Source organism: Lynx canadensis, chromosome D3, assembly GCF_007474595.2.
Source record: "Lynx canadensis isolate LIC74 chromosome D3, mLynCan4.pri.v2, whole genome shotgun sequence".
Lineage (NCBI taxonomy): Eukaryota > Metazoa > Chordata > Mammalia > Carnivora > Felidae > Lynx > Lynx canadensis.
In genome coordinates this window covers 65,662,987-65,685,255 of record NC_044314.2, presented here as the reverse complement: position 1 = coordinate 65,685,255, position 22,269 = coordinate 65,662,987, and the positions used below count along the sequence as shown (strand labels likewise).

Genomic DNA, 22,269 nt, shown 5'->3' with positions numbered 1-22,269 from the left:
CAGTAAACTGGGTACAATGGGCTCTGGGTAATACAGAGAGATATGTAACAAAGTTTGAAGCAAGGCAAAACCGACAGCTTGTATAGATATAAGTGCATTCATACTGGGTTGATACATAGTGGAATTTGCAGGTAGTTTGGAGATCATGTTGAAAGGGTTTGAGCCAAATTTACATAGATACCAAGGGGAAAGAAGACTCCAGATTACATCTGGTTTATATTTCATATTTCTAAAGTATTTTTAATAAAAACTTTCTCCTGTACTTTAAATATGGAAACAGTTACACAATCAGTAACTTCATTACCTATATATCACTTCTTACTAAGTCTTATTCTTTAACTTCTATTTAACTTTAATGATCGATGTCTAAGTCAGTGTTTGCAATTTCCTAACTGTGCCTGAATAATGAGAGTATAAGGGCTAGACACCAGGTATTGACTGCCTCTAGGATTTGATTAAGTAACAGATTGTTAAGATTGCTTGAATCCCTTCAAAGTACTTCCTTTGATTTACTTGAGTAAAAATGCCCTGTTGGTGAGGATGATATGGGTGATAATAATTTCACAAAATTACCTAAAAAGTAATGGCTATGAATTACTTGAATTTTGATAATATGAGAAAATGCAGGACAACTGGCTGGCTCAGTCAGCAGAGCATGCGACTCCTGATCTCGGGGTTGTGAGTTTGAGCCCCACATTGGGTGTAGAGATTACTAAAAAACTAAAATAAAAACTAAAAAAAAAAAGAGAGAGAAAATGCAAAGGAAGGAACTAATGGTTGAATTTCTAAATGAGATTCAATTTCAGGAGCTATCTGAATAGGAAAATAAAATAGTTTCCTTTGGGTAAATATGTGGCTTTCAATCTGTTTCAGATTGTAGACGTTTTCATGGAAAACAGTTTAATTCAGCAGTGTACCTCCTTCTTGTTGGATGCCTTGAAAAATAATCGCCCAGCTGAGGGGCACCTCCAGACGCGCCTGTTGGAGATGAACCTGATTCACGCACCCCAGGCAAGTGACATTTCTAGGCTCTAACCATAGGACAGAGCGCCTGTTTTATTTCTCTGTGGGACTTGCACACCTGAACACAGTGGCTTTGGGCTGGGATGTGCTCATGCCTCAGGGGGCACTCTCTAAGACTTTCCTGCAAGAAAGTTCTAGAATCCATGGTGCAAAACTTTCATAGAGACTTTTGCACCTGGGACATCTTTTCTTTTCATTTTTCTTTTCTTCATTGTGGTAAAGTGCACATAACAAAATTTACCATTTTAGCCATTTTTTTGAAGTTTTTTAAAAATGTTGATTTATTTTGAGAGAGTGAGAGAGTGAGAACGTGAGCAGGAGAGAGAATCCCAAGCAGATTCCACGCTATCAGCTCAGAGCCCAACGTGGGACTTGATCCCACTAACTGTGAGATCATGACCTGAGCCAAAATCAAGAGTCAGATGCTTAACCAACTGAGCCACCCAGGGACCCCTACCATTTTAACCATTTTTAAGTGCATGATTTAGTGGCCTTAAGTACATTCACAATATTGTGCAACCATTACCACTGTATATTTCCAGAACTTTTTATAATCATGAACAGAAAATTTGTATCCATTAAGCAGTAACTCCCCATTCTCTCCCTCAGCCCTTGGTAACTCCTGTTTCACTTACTGTTTCTATAAATTTGCCTATTTTAGATACTTCATATAAGTAGAATCATATGATATTTGTCCTTTTTTCTGGCTTGTTCACTTAGTATATTGTCTTCAGGATTCATCCATGTTGTGACATACATCAGAATTTCATTCCTTTTTATGTCTGAATAATATTCCATCATATGTGTATGCCACATTTTCTGTACCTGTTTATTTGTTGATGACACTGGGTTGCTTTCACCCTGTAACTGTTGCAGATAGAGCTGCTAGGAGTATTGGTGTACAGGTATCAGTTTGAGTTCCTGTGTTCAGCTCTTTGGGGCATACATCCAGAAGTGGAATTGCCAAATTATATGGTAATTCTGTATGTAACTTGTTGCAGTACCACCATACTATATTTCAAGCATTACACCATTTTATATTCCCACCACAATATATGAGTATTCCAATTTCTTCATATCCTTGCCAACACTTGTTATTTTCTGTGTATGTTTAAAAAAGAATAATATCTAGGGGCACCTAGGTGGCTCAGTAGGTTTAGCATCTGACTTCAGCTCAGGTCATTATCTCATGGTTCATGGGTTTGAGCCCCATGTTGGGCTCTCTGCTGACAGCTCAGAGCCTGAAGCCTGCTTTAGATTCTGTGTCTCCCTTTCTGCCCCTTCCCTGCTCATGCTCTGTCTCTCTCTCTCAAAAATAAATAAACATTAAAAAAATAATAATAATAGCTATATGGGGCACCTGGGTGGCTCAGTCAGTTAAGCATGTAACTTTGGCTCAGGTCATGATCTCGTGGCTTGAGAGTTCAAGCCCCACATCAGGCTCTCTGTTGTCAGCGCAGAGCCAGCTTCAGATCATCTGTCCCCCTCCCTCTGCCCCTCCTCTAGTCTAGCTCTTTCTCTCTCTCAAAAATAAATAAGTTGGAAAAAAATAGCTATCCTAAATGAGTGTGAAGTGGTATCTCATTGTGGCAGTGCATTTCTTGACCTGAAAATTGGCGGGAGGGCTGTGATTTAAATCACATGTATATTCCTTTTCTTTTTTTGGTTAATTTTGGATATGTATGCAGGAAAGGAGTTTGAAAAATTCACATCAAGCTGTTAACCAGAGTTGTCTGAGTAGACAGGATTGTCATTCACTTTGTTCTTTACTCACTTGTCTTCCGATTTCTTTTTGTTTATAATCATATATTGTTTTTTGATTAGGAAACAATAATTGTTAATTATATTGTTCTGTGATTTCAGGTTATTCAAATCCACAAGTTAGCTGCTGTTGTGTGGGTCATATCCCACCTCTAGGAAACAAAAGTGTTATTAATTTGCTGTTTGCTGTTCTGTTGAACTCTTATGACCAGATGATTATGTGTGATGATAGTTTTTAATAAATGAGCTTGGAAAGGGGTGCCTGGGTGGCTCAGTTGGTTAAGTGTCTGACTCTTTTTTTTTTTAATGTTTTTATTTATTTTTGAAGGAGAGAGAGACAGAGCATGAGCAGGGGAGGAGGAGAGAAAGAGGGAGACATAGAATTTCAAGCAGACTCTAGGCTCTAAGCTGTCAGCACAGAGCCTGACGCGGGGCTCAAACTCACAAACTGTGAGATCATGACTTGAGCCAAAGTCGGATGCTTAACCGACTGAGCCACCCAGGCACCCCAACTGTCTGACTCTTGATTTCAGCTCAGGTTATGATCTCATGGTGAGTTCGAGCCCCCCCATTGGGCTCTCTGCTGGAGCACAAAGCTTGCTTGGGATTCCCTCTCTCCCTTCTCTCAAGATAAATAAACTTTAATTAATTAATTAGCAAGCTTTGAAACAGAAACTAAGCACCATTCAGGAACTGAACAGATAGACCCTAAGAAGAGCCCAAACCCTAAAGCAGGGTAGGCTAAATGGGCACAATGCCCAAAACATTGGGGCAGTTCTCTCTGGATCTCAGAGGCTGGATGATATTTTCTTTCTTGGCCCTTCCGTGTTTTTTGAGTTCTCTAAACTGCACTATTACTATAATAAGGGGGAACCTTTTTTAAAAAAGAGGATAGTAAGGACAAGTCTTAAGGAAACAAAGGGTGGGGGCATCAGATAAGCATCAGATATTACAAAACCCTGCTCTCAGCACTTGGTGTGGATTTCCTCTACAGAGAGCCCAGAATGTACATTATCCTGGGACAACATGGTATTAGGCTAGGTCTGTGGTCACCATGTACTTGGTTTGTGCTCCATATCCTGGAAGAAATGGGAAAGAGTGTGTGTCTCATCAAGACTAGCTACTTATTAGATACTGAGAGTCAAGTTTGGTTGTTGACCCACTCATTCTTAGTCCAGAGGTTGCTTATTTAAAGATGATATTAAGCCTCATCAAAATTCTTTCCAGGAGGGTTAGTTGTTTTTCAGACATCCCCACTCACACCTAATTCTGCCTTTAACCAAGTGGAGAAATTTTGTGAACACCAGTAGGATTTATTACTTCCAGGTCTAATCATGACTGTTGCTAGTCCAAGGATTGAGCTCATTAAAGAAGGAGGCCTTCGTAGACTCACGCCCTCACATTGACCATGACCTTGCCACAGAAAACTGTACAAATGTGATGGCTGAAAAGTCGGAACAATAGCCTGGACTGATCCCAGTAACATGCTTTAGGGCAAGGCCTCAGCCTTATTATACACATCTGACTCTGCACCTAGGAGGACAGAGCCTTGTTCGAAGAGGCCCAGGTGACTTGGAAGGATGGCTAGGGCTCTGCTCAGAGGTGGGCAAGGATCTAGACCTTTTGAAGCCCTTCTGTTTCATGAACACTGTTCTGGAGCTGTGTCATGGGGGTGTTGAGCAGCTGTTCTTAAAAAGTTATTGCCACTGTTCAGTTTTTCTTCCTGATGTCACCATTTCATAGGTTGCAGATGCCATTCTTGGAAATCAGATGTTTACCCATTATGATCGGGCCCACATCGCCCAGCTCTGTGAAAAGGCAGGCCTCCTGCAGCGTGCACTGGAGCACTACACTGACCTGTATGACATCAAGAGGGCTGTGGTCCACACTCACCTCCTCAATCCCGAGGTATGGTGCACCCTTGGGGCACTCCTGTTGTGATTGGCACACATCTGTCATTAGGGTCACATGCTCCTGAAATTTCCTGTGTCCATGGTTGTGGGACTGTGGCATGTGTATTCCCTGTGCATGAGCCTCATCACTACTATACACAGTTTTCATTCAACCCACACACAAGCTTCACTTGCTCACCCATGCATCTGGACCCACGTTACCTCTTTCTTTCCATTTTCTACCTTTGACTTAGCCTAACAGAGAAAACCTATTAACATTGACAGCTCTAGCAGGATTGTCTGAAAGTATTAGCAGAAGCTAATAGGTATTACATTTACATTTACAGAATAAGTTTTAGTATCACATGTGGGGTTTTGCAGGGTGTGTGACAGCTTGATGACTATTAAGGTTAGTTATCCTGAGTTTACTCCCAGCTCTTACTTTTTTACCACAGTCCTTTTAAGTGAAAATTCTTTATATTTTTTGACATTCAGTGGGAAAAATTGATCCAGTTATTTTGCCAGTGTTGGAAACATCTAGGATGGTACTTAGTTGTGGATTAACTCTTCCTTGCTTCCTAGTGGCTCGTCAGCTTCTTTGGCTCCTTGTCAGTGGAGGATTCTTTGGCGTGTCTTCATGCTTTGCTGTCTGCCAGCATCAGACAGAACCTTCAGCTGTGTGTGCAGGTAGCCTCCAAGTACCATGAGCAGCTGGGCACACAGTCCCTGGTGGAGCTCTTTGAATCCTTCAAGAGTTACGAAGGTAAACTTCACACCCTCCAGCCGACTGCACCTTCTGCTCAGGTGTTGGTGTCTGCCTGCCCAACCTCACAGACTTCCTTCAAGCCAAGCCAATGTGTTGGTCAATGGCAGAAGATTTCTGCTGTCTAGTGTGTTACCCAGCTTAGGTAGCTTTTTTGGCATTTGCAAAGGAAGCATTTAGTTGGTTGGCATTGGGGTGAGGACACTTAGAATCCCCCATGTGTCCCTGGAGCCTCTGTAGAACTGAGCATCTGTCACACAGTCTGCTGTAGAGTTCACCAATAAGCCTGAGCCAGTGGCACTAGAATGCATGGTTCTGAGGGGTGGCCCCTTTGGCTTCCCCTGAGTAACAGTCCCATGGTGGCTGAGCAATGTGTGGCTGCTAGGCTGGCTGGCCTGATTGTGGTTGGCTTCCTGCCCTCTTGTGGGCATCACACCAAGAATTTGCTGGTAGGAGGATGGCTTTCCCAGATGAGGGTCTGTTGGGGACAGGCTGGGGCAGCGATAGAAGCAGAGCATTTGTCCAGTGAGGTGTTAAGCCACTGCCCTGTGCCCAGTGAGGTTGGGATGTTAGAGAAGTGAAGGCAAGAGCTGCCTTCAGGGAGCTGCCCTTGTCACAAGACGCCATTGCAGGAAAGGCTGCAGCAGGAATTAGGTTGCACTGGGCGGGGAGATGGCAATAGAGTAAGGTTAGTGGGAACTGTCTGCCTTCAGGGTTCTGGTTCCTTCCTCAGGTTATAACCGATGACCTCCTCCTCAGGGAAAGTGGTCTTCTCTGGTGTATCTTGTCCTGCTGTTGTCACCAGTACCTCCTGGCCAGCTCCTGTGACAGTTAGGAGATGGTTAGCTTCTGATGAACAGTGTTGCTCTGTGACTCACCATGCACCCCAGTCTGCAGTGGCTCCATGTGTGCCATCAGCTCAATGTCAGGGAGCAGACTCTGTTTGGAGGCTCCCATTGGAAGCCTCTGCTTTCCTGTCCCTGGCATTTATTTTTAGAGCAGCAGTCACACAGCCCTCTTAAGTTGCCTATTTGAATTATTCTTGAAGATAACCACCTAGGGTATGCCTGGCGCCCCCCCCCCAAGATGGATTCCATATGCACACAGTATTTCACACAAGAACATCCCTCCCAAATTTGATGGAAATCTGACCAGCTATTTGGAGGAGATGCCAAAGCAAAAGAACTTCACATAGATTTTGTAAGTTGTGAGTGGGTAATGGGTGCTGGGAGACTGAAGCACTGTTGTTGTGGGCTGGGCTGCCAAGGGCAAGTGGCCTGTGACTGTGGAGAAAGCAGGTGCATATTATGAGGGCATAAGATGGAACAGTCTCTCTTTGCAGGCCTCTTCTACTTCCTGGGCTCAATTGTGAACTTCAGCCAAGATCCAGATGTGCACTTGAAATACATTCAGGCTGCCTGTAAGACGGGACAGATCAAGGAGGTGGAGAGGATATGCCGGGAGAGTAATTGCTACAATGCAGAGCGGGTGAAGAATTTTCTGAAGGTGAGTGTGTCCTGGCATCGCCTCCTTCCTTGAGCAAACCATCAGCCAGCTGCCCAAGAGTTGGAAAGCTGGCTTTGTCTCTACCAGTGTTCCCTGGATCCTTAGTGCAGACCTCTACTTTGGCCTAAAATTCTTATAGGAGTCCACTGCTCATTTTACAGCCCTTGAGGCTGTACTCTTCATTATCTGTTGTGTGAATAGAGGGAGTTAGTTTATCGATGCATTATGTTTCAGCAACATCCCAACTGTGCCCCTGTTAATTAGGTTGGGAAAGTCTACAGAAACAAATAAGCTACTCAGTGCTAGTGGCATAAAAAGGAAGAAGTGTATTTCTTCCTGGTGCACAGATTAGGGTGGATGTAGAGGTAAGTGGGTGGCTTTCCCACCATCTTTCAAGGACTAGGCTGATGGCTATTTTGCCATCTTCAGCCTACCACCTTGAGTGTTGCCTTCCTAGTCAACTGGAAGGAAGGAAAATTCAGAGAAGCTGGTACAGGTGGTTTTTAAAAAAAATTTTTTAATGTTTATTTTTGAGACAGAGAGAGACAGAGCACGAATGGGGGAGGGTCAGAGAGAGAGGGAAACACAGAATCCAAAGCAGGCTCCAGGCTCGGAGCTGTCAGCACAGCCAGACGCGGGGCTTGAACTCATAGACTGTGAGATCATGACCTGAGCCGAAGTCCGATGCTCAACTGAGTGAGCCACCCAGGCGCCCCTGGCATAGGTGGTTTTTATGGGTGAGGCTGCAGGTGGCATGTGCCATTTCAATTCTCATTCCACTGGAGGAAACACATGGCCACGCCCAGAACTGCAAGGGTGCAAGAGAACCTGAGAAGTGTCATGTAGGTATGGCCAAATGAGGGGAGGCATTATTGTGGTGGACTGCAGGGTAGGCAGCAACGCCCTGCACAGGCAGCCGATGTTCCATAGAGTATGGCAGCTTGTCCAGAAACGCAGCCCTTACCGGCAAGTGTTCTCAAAAGTGGTCCTCTTTCTGGTGCCTGGTCTGGGTCAGATTTATACATAATGAGTGAGCTGCTTGTCTTAACCCAAAAGATAATGGCTTTTGGACTAATTTGGAATGTTATTGCCAAATTTAGCAGAGCTCTTTTCTTCTTTAACCAAATAGTACTATCTTTCTGTTACTTGTTTCCCAAGACAAACACCTTATCCCCAAAAGCAAATACATGTACCTTAAAACAACAGCATGTCTAGAACAAAGTCTCACCCTTGAGTCTCCTTGGGGCCACTCTGCTAACAGAAGCAGTGCCATCTCTGTGCTGATTCATGGTGCCTGCAATCTAGCTCTGTGGGGTCTTCACTGCCTGCCTTGTTCTGTGCTTTCCATTACACAGGAGGCCAAGCTCACAGACCAGCTTCCTCTCATCATCGTGTGTGATCGGTTTGACTTTGTACATGACCTCGTCCTGTACTTATACCGCAACAACCTGCAGAAGTACATCGAAATCTACGTTCAGAAGGTACTGCTGAGACCATCACTGCCGGCTCCCAGGTGACACCCGGCTGCCTTTGTGCCTTGGTTGCTGGTAATAGTCTATACCTGAGAGGCTACCTCTGACCCCTGAATGTATCTGAGACTGGTGGTATCTAAGCTTGGGCTGCCATAGCAGAATACCACAGACTGGGTGGCTTAAGCAATAGATATTTATTGCTAACAATTCTAGAATATAGACATCCAAGATCAAGGTGCTGACCCTACCACCTTGGGTTGGTTCTTCCTGAGACCACTCTCCTTGGCTTGCAAATGGCCAGCTTCTCACTGTGTTTTTTATATGGCCTTTTCTCTGATTAGGGCCCTACCGTTTTGACCTTACTGAACCATAATTATTTCCTTCCAGGCCATTCTTCCAATACAGTCACATTAGGGACTAGAGCTTCACAGTTTGCATTCCATCTACCACAGGAGCCCTTTCAGACAGCCACATTGTCCAAATCTTTGGGGACTTGTATCAGTGACCTGTGCCTGCAGCACTGAAGTCACCACCTTGACCATTCTAGGTCAACCCTAGCCGGATCCCTGCTGTGGTTGGAGGGCTGCTTGATGTGGATTGTTCTGAGGAAGTAATTAAAAACTTAATCATGGTGGTGAGAGGACAGTTCTCCACTGATGAGCTGGTGGCTGAAGTAGAAAAAAGAAACAGGTAAGGGATCCTAGCTCGGTATCTTCTCTTGCCCCTGGGTTCTAGTGTTTGTGGTTAAGCCTATGACTAATTTCCTGAGAGCCCTTTTCAGTTAGCCTCCAGGCCCCAAGACTGACTGTCTCTGTAGCTGGTCTTTCTTGTAACAAATCTTAGATCCAGTAGTGAGTTACTTGCTATTGGTATTGCAGATCTTTGGGAAAAACTTAACAATTGAAATCAGTTTGGAGGGGCGCCTGGGTGGCGCAGTCGGTTAAGCGTCCGACTTCAGCCAGGTCACGATCTCGCGGTCCGTGAGTTCGAGCCCCGCGTCGGGCTCTGGGCTGATGGCTCAGAGCCTGGAGCCTGTTTCCGATTCTGTGTCTCCCTCCCTCTCTGCCCCTCCCCCGTTCATGCTCTGTCTCTCTCTGTCCCAAAAATAAATAAACGTTGAAAAAAAAAAAATTTGAAATCAGTTTGGAACTCAAGTCTGTTTTGGTCCCTAGAACAACCTGAGGTTAATGGAATGAGATTTTTGTTTGTTTCTAGAAGCAACCTTCACAGTTCAGGGTCTGCCCTGGAGGTTTTGAATGTTAGTTTTGAGACGCTTAAGGTGTTCTTCCTTCTTTCAAAGGCTAAAGCTGCTTCTTCCCTGGCTGGAGTCCCGGAGTCACGAAGGCTGTGAAGAGCCTGCCACTCACAATGCTCTTGCCAAGATCTACATCGACAGCAACAACAGCCCCGAGCGCTTCCTGAGAGAAAATGCTTACTATGACAGCCGCGTGGTGGGCCGCTACTGTGAGAAGCGGGACCCACATCTGGCCTGCATTGCCTATGAGCGGGGGCAGTGTGACCTTGAGCTCATCAAGGTAGGCAGCAGATAGACTTAACTGCCAGGTTTTGCTCTGGCGTCAAATGCAGGCTCTGTGGGGGCTCATGAAGGCTTCCTCTGAGCCCCACAATTGCAGGTCATTTGTTACATTTCCATGAACAACTTGGTTTCTTTTTAATTCAGATGCCTTGTTTGCTACCTGCTTATGCCCTGTTTGTATATTGTACTTATAGGTGTGGCTGGCCCTGAGTCTGACCTGTCAGCCTTCTGCTGCGGTCCTCCTTGTTACCTAATGTCCTGAGGGCAGAATTCAACCTGTTAGCCTGACTCAGGAGGTCCTCTGTGAACTGCAACCCTGTCCTCGCCAGTCTGACTGCCTCCCCTCTTGCCTTTCTATCCTGGATGCCTCTGTCCCATTTGCCCTTGCACTACCTGCTCTTCTTTTTAGGGCAGCTTCTTACACGTGCCCTCACCAACTCTTCCCAACCTCAGAGCTCTTTCTGGCCCCTCTTTGGAACAACCCCCCAGGTCTACTTTCCTCAGTCCTGGCTTGCATCTACATGTATTCAGTTAGTTAAGTATCAAATAGTGACCTAAAACTCCAGAAATCTCATGTAGGTGTACCCAATGTTTGTTTGACTGTAAGATCCATAGGCAGTTGGTCTGTTTGCCCTGAGCATCTCAGAATATCTGACAACATGGTAGAAACTCAGCAACCAGGGAAGGAGAGTCAAGCATACAGAGCCAAAACTCAAGAGCAGTGCAACAGTTTCTCATCCTGCTCTGGCTTTTGACACTGGCCATGCAAGTGGCAAGCTGGGTTGACATAGCACCTGCCTCGAGGGAGCAGGTTTGTGTGAAGTTGGGACTTTAGTTTGATACCATAAGCCACATTTTGGCTGAATTTACCACCTTTTTATTAAAGCTCAGTTCAGTGACCTCTCAGGGATCTTTGCACCCATCTGTCCTATCTGGTGATACACAGTAGACATCGCCTTTTAGTAAGGCAGAATTCAGACAAGAAAAAAAATGTTCATTAAGGTCTGATGTGTCAGAAGGAGAAGTAAGATTTTAGTGCAGGCCAGAGTAGGCCTGCTCTTGGCCTCATGCCATGCATGTGTGAACAGCCCGTGGACACACACGCAGTACTTAGCCTTGTGCCTGGCATCTGGTACCCAGCCAGTCTGATTCCCACCAGGCCTTAGCAAGTGTCTCACACATTGAAATGTCCAAGTGGGTGTTTGGTTTCTTGGAGATGTATTAGAGCACTAAAAAAAGGGTCTCAAGTTCGATCAATAAAAGCATATTTTAAAGTTTATAGGCCTTGGGATGCCTGAGTGGCTCAGTCGGTTAAGTATCCAACTCATGATTTTGGCTCAGGTCATGATTCCAGGGTTGTGAGATGAAGCCCCATGTCAGGCTCTGTGCTAAGTGTGGAGTCTGCTTAGGATTCTCTCTCTCCCTCTACCCCTCTCCCCAACTTGTGCATGTGTGCACTCTCTCTCTCCCCCTCTCCCTCTCCCTCTAAAAATAAAAAAAGAAAGTTTATAGGCCTTGAAATACTGTAGCATATATGCTGTTTTATACCAGTTCTGGGCTATTCTGATAACTTTAGAGATGGTGACTATTTAAATTTAAATTAGCTAAAAATTAAAAACTTAGTTTCTCTTTCCTACACTGCATTCCGTAGCATAGACCTAGAACATTTTTATTGTCTCAGAAAGTTCTGAGCAGCACCACTTTAGGGCAACAGGTTGATGTTGAGAGGAGCTGCCACACACCCATACCCACTCTTAAGTTGTTGTAAACTGAGAAACTCATGTTTTGAGGTAACATATTGCTCTGAGGAGTTCATTGTCACCCCTTTGGGATGCTGCTCATCCTGTGTCGAAGTCCTATTACTCGCTTGGGTTCCAACTGACACCAAACAAGTGTCAGGGACAGAGGGAACTGACTGGAGTGGGTCCCCCACATAATGTCCATTGGTTGGCTGTTTGCGTTACACACACTAGTATGCTCATTTCAGGTTTGCAATGAGAATTCTCTGTTCAAAAGTGAGGCCCGTTACCTGGTGCGCAGGAAAGATCCAGAGCTCTGGGCTCATGTCCTTGAGGAGACCAACCCTTCCAGGCGACAGCTGATTGACCAGGTGAGGAATGAAAATGGGAGTGTATATATGCATGCATGTGTTTTGCCTTCTCATTATCATGTGGCCAAAGTGACTAGTTGTGACGTTATGTCTGAAACATCTTTAGATGCATGACCAGACAATCTTGTGAATCTTCTCTGGAGTTGTTCATTGATTAGAGTAGAGTTGGCCCTGATCTCCAAAGTGGGAATGTGTTACCCCAGTAAAAGGAATATCTAATGGCATGACTGCATGCTGGATCCTTAGTATTTTTTTAGCTCAGTCCCCATTGACACAAGGTAAGTGGCTCTCAAGGTTGTCTCAGCTAGATCTGCCTTTGTTGAGGAACCCCTGCACCCTTGTGACCATCCAGCACCTTCTCGGAGCTGGGGCACAATGCCAAGGCCAGGGCTCTTCCTGGGTGCAGCCTGGCAGGCTTCACTGGGCTTCCTGAAGCTTCGGGTAGCAGGTGGTACTTCACCATCCTCACCGTCTGCTGGGCACACTATTTGGAAGTGGGCTAAGATCAAAGTAGGAACAATATCCTGGCCCCAACAAGTGGGCTCCAGTCCTGAGTGGATCAGCTAAAGTGCCCCAACTCCTTTGTATGCATTTCCAACCACTAGGTGCACTTGTTGGGCTTCACCTGTATCTCCACTGAATTCACCTTCTTGTTTTCTGTCCACTGTTCCTCATGTCTGTGCCATTATCCTTTTCTTAATTAACTTTATTTTGGAACACTTTTAGATGGATAGAAGCCTGTGTTATTTTGGATCTTATTATATCAACTTTGGACTTACCCATCTCTCAGATTCATTGAGACTTGACAAGGACATTGAGCAGCAAAGGGCCTGGGACAGAGTAGGTTTAGATTCTGCTAGAGATCTACAAATTCACAGACAACAGGTGTTTCTCCAGGTGTTGACCTGGCATGTCTTGTAGGTCATGTTGCATTGGCACAGGGATGAGCAGCTTTAACACTGCACTGAACTGAAGCCAGCAGGTACCTTTTGGTCTCCCTGTGTCTGTGAAGCTGCTGGTGCTCTCATTATATCTGCTGTGACTGAATATTCATAGCCGCCTCCTGGAGGCATTCACCTACTGTGCCTCTCTAATTAGAGGGACCACATGATGGCAGTGGCAGACTGCTTTTTGGTCTGTAGTAGAAGCTTATTATGGAAAGTTTACTTAGAAAAAGCAACTTCCTGAGGTAACTTAGGTTAGGCATCCTGTTGACTCAAATAGGTGGTAGAAATATATTTTTGCCCTTAAAACAACCAGTGTGTATTTAAAGTACTCTTAAAGTTTTTAAGAATGGGCAGATACCATGATGGCAGGAAATGGTACTTCCTACTCTGGATGAATTCTGTGTGCTGTCACACTTCTCCTTTCCCTCAAGTATACCCTTTTAATTATCTCTCTGATAGCCCCTTTTCTCAAACTCCTCTGCATAACTGTTAGGATTGTTATAAACTCCTCAGAAGAACTTTTGTATTTTATGGTGCCATTTAGTATACAGTGGCCACTTGCAAGGTGAACTGGGCTGACTTTGATTCTGGTTCCATTGCAGCCCTCCTGTTTGCAGGGTGAAAGTTTGTGGCCAGAGATATCATATTAGCTATGTCATACCTTCTCTGAGCTGTCTGTTCTCTCTCATTAATGCATTGCTATTCCCTACCCCTGATGAACACCAGAAACTTGGCAAAACTGATCCCGAAGTCACCAAAGGCCCCTGGCACAAAACACAAGGAGAACAAGCTGGCCATCTAGCCTGCTGTTATTTGGGAAGTGTACTTTTTAGAAAAATGTCTTTTCAGGGCACCTTGGTGGCTCAGTCATTTAAGCGTCTGACTAGATTTCAGCTCAGGTCATGATCTCATCGTTCATGAGTTGGAGCCCCACATCGGGCTCTGTGCTAAGAGCGCGGAGCCTGCTTAGGATTCTTTCACCCCCTCTCTCTGCCCTTCCCCTGCTCATGCTCTCTCTCCCTCAAAATAAATAAATAAACATTAAAAGGAAAAAAAAGAAAGAAAGAAATGTCTTTTCCCCCAGTTGTGAGTTTTCTTGTAGGTGAGACACCCATAATTGGATGAGGGGTGTATGGCCAGGCTTTTGTCAGTCTTTCTCTAAGGGCGTGTTTCTGAGGGCTCTGTAGTGCAGGGTACATTCTACTTCATGCCTGGAAGTGGGCTGGACCTCAGCAGTGTGGTGCTCTAGGCTAGCAAGACCTTCATTAGAATGGTGTCTTCATGGGTGCCTGGGTGGCTCATGGCTCAGTCAGTTGAGCATCAGACTTAGGAGGTTATGATCCTGTGGTTTGGGAATTCAAGCCCTTCGTAGGGCTCACTGCTGTCAGTGCAGAGTCTGCTTCTGGCTCTCTGTCCCCCTCTCTCTGCCCCTCCCTCGTTTGCACTCTCTCCCTCTCAAAAATAAACAAACATTTAAAAAAGAAAAAAAAAGTACATTTAAAAAAAAAAGAGTGGTGTCTTCATTACAGAAATGGAAGCCATTTTGCTATGAACAGTGACCAAAAAAACAAACAAACAAACAAACAAAGATGAAAGCAAACATGCATTTCAGCTACCTATTTAGTGCACTCTTACTGGCTTTGGAGTAAATTTACAGTATGGTCATTGGGGCAGAGATGAGTCTAACCCCAATTAGAGAAAAACTAATTGTCAAAATAAAGCAAACAGAATCCCTGAAACTAATACCTTTAGACAACCTTCTCTTTTTGCCTTGAGAAATCTCCTATGTTCTCCTATGTCTGTTTCAGACTACCATGGAGGTATCCTTCTCTTCTGTTTAACTTCAAGGATAGTCTTGAATTGACTTAACTAACCAAGTTCTTTCAAATGATTTTTAAAACCAGGTGGTACAGACAGCATTGTCAGAAACACAGGATCCTGAAGAGGTCTCAGTCACTGTCAAGGCCTTCATGACAGCTGATCTGCCTAATGAACTGATTGAGCTGCTGGAGAAGATTGTTCTGGATAACTCAGTCTTTAGTGAGCACAGGTGAGGGTATGCTGAGGGTAGCTGCTAACTCAGTCAGATTCAAGCACCTGCCTGATGTTCACTTTTCTTTACAGTTTTGTCTCACCTTATCTGCCCAGCCTTATTGGCTGCTCCTCAGACATGTAGCCAGTCTTCTCACTGTGTTCTGTATCTTCAGACCTACCTGTATCTTCTAACCCAACCTAAATCCTGCTTTTTCCAGGACACTGTCCTTCCTCTTGCTGCTCTGGCCTGCATTGTTCTTTAACCTCACTGCTAAGAAAGGGAACTAATATTCATTAGGGGCTACTATGTCCCAAGTATGTTAAACTCTTGAAATCATGAACAAAAGTTTGAAAGCAAATGTCAAGAAAATTAAATCTGGGCATGTATTAGGGAAGATTTGCTGGAGATGTAATGTAGAAGTATGATGAGTAGGAGCTTGGGTAGGAAGAACATTCTAGGCAGAAACAACAGCAAGGACAGACACCTTGGAAGTAATAAAATGTGCTTCAGTATGGTCACATCCAGCATTTATCTCCACTTTAAAATTCATTATCAGGGGTGTCTGGACGGCTCAGTTGGTTGAGCGTCCAAGTTCGGCTCAGGTCACGATCTCACAGTTCATGAGTTCAAGCCTGCGTAGGGCTCTGTGCTGACAGCTCAGAGCCTGGAGCCTGCTTTGGATTCTGTGTCTCCCTCTTTCTCTGTCCCTCCTCTGCTCATGCTCTCTCTCTCTCTCAAAAATAAGTAAACATTAAAAAAAAAAAAAAAGGAGAAAGAAGAGCCTGCCTTGTAGCAAGGCTTCAGAGAATTCTGAGATAACATTCCAAGAAATAATGAGCTAATAGTAAAAATATTGACAAAATGCATAAGGAAACAAGGTTCTATTAGTAAGAACTAGCAATAAAACAGGGTAGACTCAGATCTGCCTAAAGGGACTATGGGTATTGGAATTATCAGGCACAGAATATAAAATTGAATGTAATGTGTTTAAGTACCAAAAACAATATCAAGAAGATTTTTTAAAATGCCAGATAACTTTGATAAATAAAAATAAATTTACATAGTTGGATTTGAAGTAAACTCTAAACGGGTTTAGTGGCATTAGAGAATAAATGAATGGAAAGATAGATGTGAAGAAATTGTAAGAATGTAGCCAAGACACACAGATGGAAAATGTGAAAGAGTTTAAGAGGTGCACAGGTTCAAGGAAGACCTAATCAGAGCCTCAGAGAGAACAGGGAATGAGACACTGTTTGGAGGGAAAATGATGGAGATTTTAACAGAACTGATAGTTTAGTTCTCAAATTCAGGAGACCAGCAAATCCCAAGGAGGATTAATTTTTTTAAGGGTTTTTTTTTTAAAGTTATTGTTTTGAGAGAGAGTGTGTGAGCAGGGTAGGGGCAGAGAGGTAGGGAGAGAGAGAATCCCAAGCAGGCTCCATGCTGTCAGCACAGAGCCTCGTGTGTGGCTCAAATCCATGAACTGCAAGATCTTGACCTGAGCTGAAACCAAGAGTCAGAAGCTCGACCAACTGAGCCACCCAGGCACTCTAGGAGGATTAATTTTTTAAAACCACCGTTACACACATTATAGCAAAACTGTGGGACATCAAAAAACAAAAACAAAAACTTTTTTAAGCACCCAGAGAGAAGATAGATTACCTATAAAGAAATATGAATTAGCAGACTTCTGAGCAGCTTCAGTAGAAGCCAAAGGATATGGGATGATATGACTCAGAGTGTATAACATAAGGTTAATGAGAAGTTGGAAATAAAAAAATAAAGGTAGGCAAATGCAAACCTAAAAATTCTGGTATTATACTGACATTGTATGTTAATATACTATGACATTTTATGTTTATATGTATATACTATAAGGTCTTTATTTGTATCATACAAAATAGACTTTAAGGTAAAAACCATTGTTGAAGTAAAAAGAGCCGGTACAGTAGTCCCCCACTTACCTGTGATGTCATGTCCTATGGTTTCAGTGATCATGGTTAACCGTGGTCCGTCTGAAAGCAGACAGTGTGTCAGAAGTAGAGTAGTAGCTTAACACTGTGTCACAATGCCTACATCATTCACCTGACTTCATCTCATCACCTAGGCATTTTATCATCTTACTTCATCACAAGATGAAGGCTGAGTCCAGTACAATAAGATATTTTGAGAGCGAGAAACCGCATTCACTAACTTTCATTTATGATATAATTGTTCTATGTTATTATTAGTTATTGTTATTAATCTCTTAGTGTGCCTGGGGTTTATAAAATAAAGTTTATCAGGGGCACCTGGGTAGCTCAGTTGATTAGGTGACCGACTTCGGTTCAGGTCATGATCTCACAGTTTGTGGGTTCGAGCCCTGCGTTGCGCTCTGTGCTGACAGCTCAGAGCCTGGAGCCTGCTTCGGATTCTGTGTCTCCCCCTTTCTCTGCCCCCTCCCCTGCTCATCTCTGTGTTTCTCAATAATAAATAAACATTAAAAAAATTTTTTTTAATGAAAAAAAAATAAAGTTTATCATAGGTATGTATGTGCAGGAAAAAATAACAAAAAATAGGATTTGGTACTGTTTGTGGTTTCAAACCCTTACGGGGAGATCTTAGAATGTATTACCCACAGATGTGGGGGACTACTATATAGAATGATGAAATACTCAGTTCACCAGAAAGATAATTCTAAACTTGTATATACCTAATAATAGAGCTTCAAAATATGTCAGGCAAAAAGTGACAAATCTGCAAGAAGACCCAGGCAAATTCACCATATGGGGAGATCTTAACATACCTCTCCAGGTAATTAATAGAACAATTAGCTTAAAAAATGAATATACGAGGGGTGCCTGGATAGCTCAGTCATTAAGCATCTGACTCTTGATCTCAGCTCAGGTCTTGGTCTCAGGATTGTGAGTTTGGGCCCTGTGTTGAGGGGCCAAGCTTTTTTAAAAAATGAGTATATTAAGAAGTATACATAAGGGGTTCCTGGGTGGCTCAGTTGGTTAATCATCCAACTCTTGATTTCGGCTCAGGTCAGGGCTCTGCTCTGGCAGTGTGGGCCTGCTTGGAATTCTCTCTCCCATCTTTCTCTCTGTCTCTACCCTGCTTGGTCTCTCTTTCAAAATAAATGAACTTGAAAAAAGGTTTTTTTAAGTATATATAAAAAATGAGTGTATTAAAAAGTGTAGGGGCACCGGGTGGCTCAGTCGGTTAAGCGTCCAACTTCAGCTCAGGTCATGATCTCACAGTTTGTGAGTCCGAGCCCCGCGTCAGGCTCTGTGCCGACAGCTCAGAGCCTGGAGCCTGCTTCAGATTCTGTGTCTCCCTCTTTCTCTGCCCCTCCCCCGCTCGTGCTCTTTCTCTGTCTCTCAATAATAAATAAACGTTAAAAAAATTGTTTTTTAAAAAGTATAAAGACAATACTAAATATATTTCTTAAAGTAAATAAAAACAATATAACTAGTGACAGTTAATGTGAATTATAAGCTTAGGGCACCTGGGTGACTCAGTTGGTTAAAGCATCTAATTTTTGCCCAGGTCATAATCTCACATGGCTCGAGTTTGAGCCATGCATTGGGCTTTCTGCTGTTAGCATAGAAGCTGCTTTGTATCCTCTGTCCCCCTCTCTCTCTGTCCCTCCCCTGCTCGTTCTCTCTCTCAAATAAATAAACTTTTTTTCTAAATGTGAATTATTGGAGCGCCTGGGTGGCTCAGTGGGTTAAGCGTCTGACTTTGGCTTAGGTCATGATCTCACGGTTCATGGGTTCGAGCCCCGTGTCAGGCTCTGCGCTGACAGCTCAGAGCCTGGAGCCTGAGCTCTGTGTCTCCCTCTCTCTCTGCCCCTCCCCTGCTTGTGCTCTGTCTCTGTCTCTGTCTCTCAAAAATAAACATTAAAAAAAGATTTTTTAAAAAATCAAAAAATTAAAAATTAAAAATAAAATAAAAATATGAATTATAAGCTTACTGGAATGAATTTATATATATTCAACAAGTAGACATGGTTACTAAAGAAAATCAGAAGAGAAATAAATGAAAGAGCAAACTTCTACAATCTGTCCACTCAACCATTATAAACAACTTGATGTAAATTCATGAATGATCACATCATCTTGAAAGACATTAGTTTTACCCACATCACTCAAATTCATTGCAATACCCTAAAACACTCTATTTGTTTACTTATGAAACTTGACAGGAAGATTTTAAATTTTAAATCAGGGGTGCCTGGATGGCTCAGTCAGTTAAGCATCCAACTCTTGGTTTCAGCTCAGTTCATGACCTCGCGTTTCCTGAGTTTGAGCCCTATATCAGGCTCTGTGTTGACAGTGCGGAGCCTGCTTGGAATTCTCTATCTCCTTCTCTCTCTGCCCCTTCCTCTCTCTCTCTCTCTCTCTCTGTCTCTCACTCTCCCTCTCAAAATTAAATAAATAGCATTTAAAATTTTTCAAAAAGAATAAATTTTAAATCAAAAAGATAAAAGGCCAAGAATAGTGAAGATGCTGCTAACACAAATAATAGATCACCCAAGATGTGAGAGTAGGTTTTGGGATGACAAGGTACTTACTCTGATCTAGAATAATTATAAAATTAAATTAAGACATGGTGGTTTGTGCAAGGAATAGAAAAACGGACCATAACAGTAGAGCAAAGAACCCTAAAATATGCCCACACATATGTAAAAAACTTAACTTGTAACATCTGGCTGTGCAGATGGAAGTAATAGACTTTTCAGTAAATAATGTTGGGACAATTGATTACCCATGTGGGTGAAAGTTAAAATTGGACCCCTATCCTATACTCTGTAAAGATTTAAATATAAAAGTTAAAACTATAATGTTTTTAGAGTTTACGTTTAAAAGAAGAATATATTTGTGAATGCTTAAGTCAGTTGCAAAAATATATAGACCATTTGTGAAAAACTTGCAAAATAGGACTATGTTAAACTTAAGAACTTTATCATACTAAGATGAGAAAAAGGGAAGCTACAAGCAGAGATGACATTTACAACATACAGAACCAACAGAAACTAGCATGGAGAACATACAATAAAAGAAAAACTCCTGATAACAACCTGATAGAAAACTCAGCAAAGCACTTGAATGGTCCTTCAGCAAGAGGAGAGATAGCCCCGTGAGTCTAAGGCAGGACTGCAGCCTCATCAATCATCAAGGAAGCACAGTCTGGCCGCTGTGTACTGCCCCTTTCCTCCTGCAGAGCAGTGGGGATCTAGCTCTCCTAATCAGCCTTGATGAGAATGTCGAGCAGCTGGGCCACTTATATGCCCTGTTGGGAATGTTTTGTTCCTCTTGGAAAGCAGTACATGTTAGAAGGTGTTTCCACTCCTGGTTCTGAACCCTGAAGAAACTCAGCTCACATGTATCAGGAGACATATGCAAGAATGCACAAAACAGCACAGTTTCCAGTAGCAAAGATCTCAGAGCAGTCCAGACACCCATCAGTAAAAGGGCTGTGGTACTGTCGTACAGTGGAATACCTTGTCACAGTGGAAATTAATGCTTATCCAACAGCATGGGTGAATCTTGGACCTAATTTTTAATACTTTTTTTCCCTTCTTCCCCCCTTCTTTTTAATTACTATACAGTAAAATTGGCCTTTTGTGAGGATGTACAGTACTAGGAATTTCACACATGCCTAGATTCATGTAAGTAACCACCATAGTTGGGGTACAGAACAGTTCCCTGACACTGTGAAACTGACTTGTGCAAGCTGCCCTTTACATTTGTAGCTCCTGTACCCTTGACAGTCACCATCTGTCATTTATCACTATCATTCTAGTTTTGCCTTTCCAAGAATGTCATGTGAAAGGTATCACATACTGTGTAATCTTTTGAGACCTGGCTTCTTTCACACCTTTGAGATTTATCCAAGTTGTTGTGTGCATCAATAGTTTGTTCTCTTTTATTGCTGAATAGTGCTCTGTTGTATGAGTGTACAACAGTTTGCATATCTGCTTGGATATGCAGATCGAAGGACATTTGGATTGCTTTCAGTTTGGGGTGCCTATGAATATAGCTGCTATAAACGTTTGTGACCAGATTTTTGTTTGAACATACCTAGCAGTTGCTGAACCATTTGTTATATGTATGTTTAACTGTTTAAGAAGCTGCTAAACTTTGTTTTCCAGAGTGGCTGTACCATTTTGCATTCCTACCAGCAGTGTGAGAGAATCCTAGTTGCTCTACATCTTCACTAGCACTTGGTATTAATGGTATTTTTAATTTTAGCCATTCTAATAAGTGTATAGCAGGATGTCATTGTGGTTTTAATTTGCATTTCCCTGATGGGTAATGATGTTAAACAACTTTTCTTGTGCTTACCTGCCATCCATATATCCTCTTTGGTGAAGAGTCTCTAAATCTTTCACCTCTTTTTTATTTGGGTTATTTGGTTTTTCAGTGTTAAGTTTTGTTCTTTATTTTTTTTAATGTTTATTTATTTTCGAGAGAGACAGAGTGTAAGCAGGGAAGGGGCAGGGAGAGAGAGGGAAACAGAATCCAAAGCAGGCTCAGGCTCTGAGCTGTCAGCACAGAGCCTGATGCGGGGCTCGAACTCACGGACCACGAGATCGTGACCTGAGCTGAAGTCGGCTGCTCAACCGACTGAGCCACCCAGTCGCCCAAGTTTTGTTCTTTAAACAGTCTGAATTCAAGCCCTTTGTTTTATATGGGATTTGCAAGTATATTTTCCCAGTGTGGAGCTTGTCTTTTTATTCTCCTAATAGCACCATTTGCAGATTAAAAGTTTTCATTTTGATCAAGTCCACGTCATAAACTTTTCTCTTATGGATTGTGTTTTGGTGTTTAGAACTCTGTGCCTAATCCTAGGTCAAAGATTCTTTCTGGATTCCTTCTAAAAGTTTTACAGTTTTACATTTTACCTTTATAAATCTATGGTCCGGCATCCAACAATGTATGAAGTTAAGCTTGAGGTTCATTTTTTTACATGTGGATATCCAGTCATTCCAGCATTATTTGTTGGGTCCTTTCTGCATTGAATTCCTTTTGCATCTTTGCCAAAAATCACTTGGCCGTGTAGTGTGATTCCTCCAACTTTATTCTTTTTTTTAATTTAAATTTTAGTTAACATACAGTGCAGTATTGGTTTCAGGAGTATAATTCAGTGATTCATCACTTACATATAAAACCCAGTGCTCCTCACAACAGGTGCCCTCCTTAGTACCCATCACCCTTCTAGCCTATCTCCCACCA

General features: G+C 42.9%; 1 protein-coding gene across 2 annotated transcripts in view; it reads left to right on the top strand.

Annotated features, from left to right (window-relative positions):
* CLTCL1 (clathrin heavy chain like 1) overlaps positions 1-22,269 on the top strand; it is a 103,150-nt gene that overhangs the window by 50,834 nt on the left and 30,047 nt on the right. For both annotated transcript variants that reach the window (XM_030336529.1, XM_030336530.1), the window contains exons 11-19: positions 874-1,011; positions 4,528-4,692; positions 5,259-5,439; positions 6,782-6,945; positions 8,301-8,426; positions 8,965-9,107; positions 9,718-9,952; positions 11,942-12,064; positions 14,916-15,061. In XM_030336529.1, the coding sequence (XP_030192389.1) occupies positions 874-1,011; positions 4,528-4,692; positions 5,259-5,439; positions 6,782-6,945; positions 8,301-8,426; positions 8,965-9,107; positions 9,718-9,952; positions 11,942-12,064; positions 14,916-15,061 (1,421 nt within the window). The remainder of the gene's footprint in view (positions 1-873; positions 1,012-4,527; positions 4,693-5,258; positions 5,440-6,781; positions 6,946-8,300; positions 8,427-8,964; positions 9,108-9,717; positions 9,953-11,941; positions 12,065-14,915; positions 15,062-22,269) is intronic.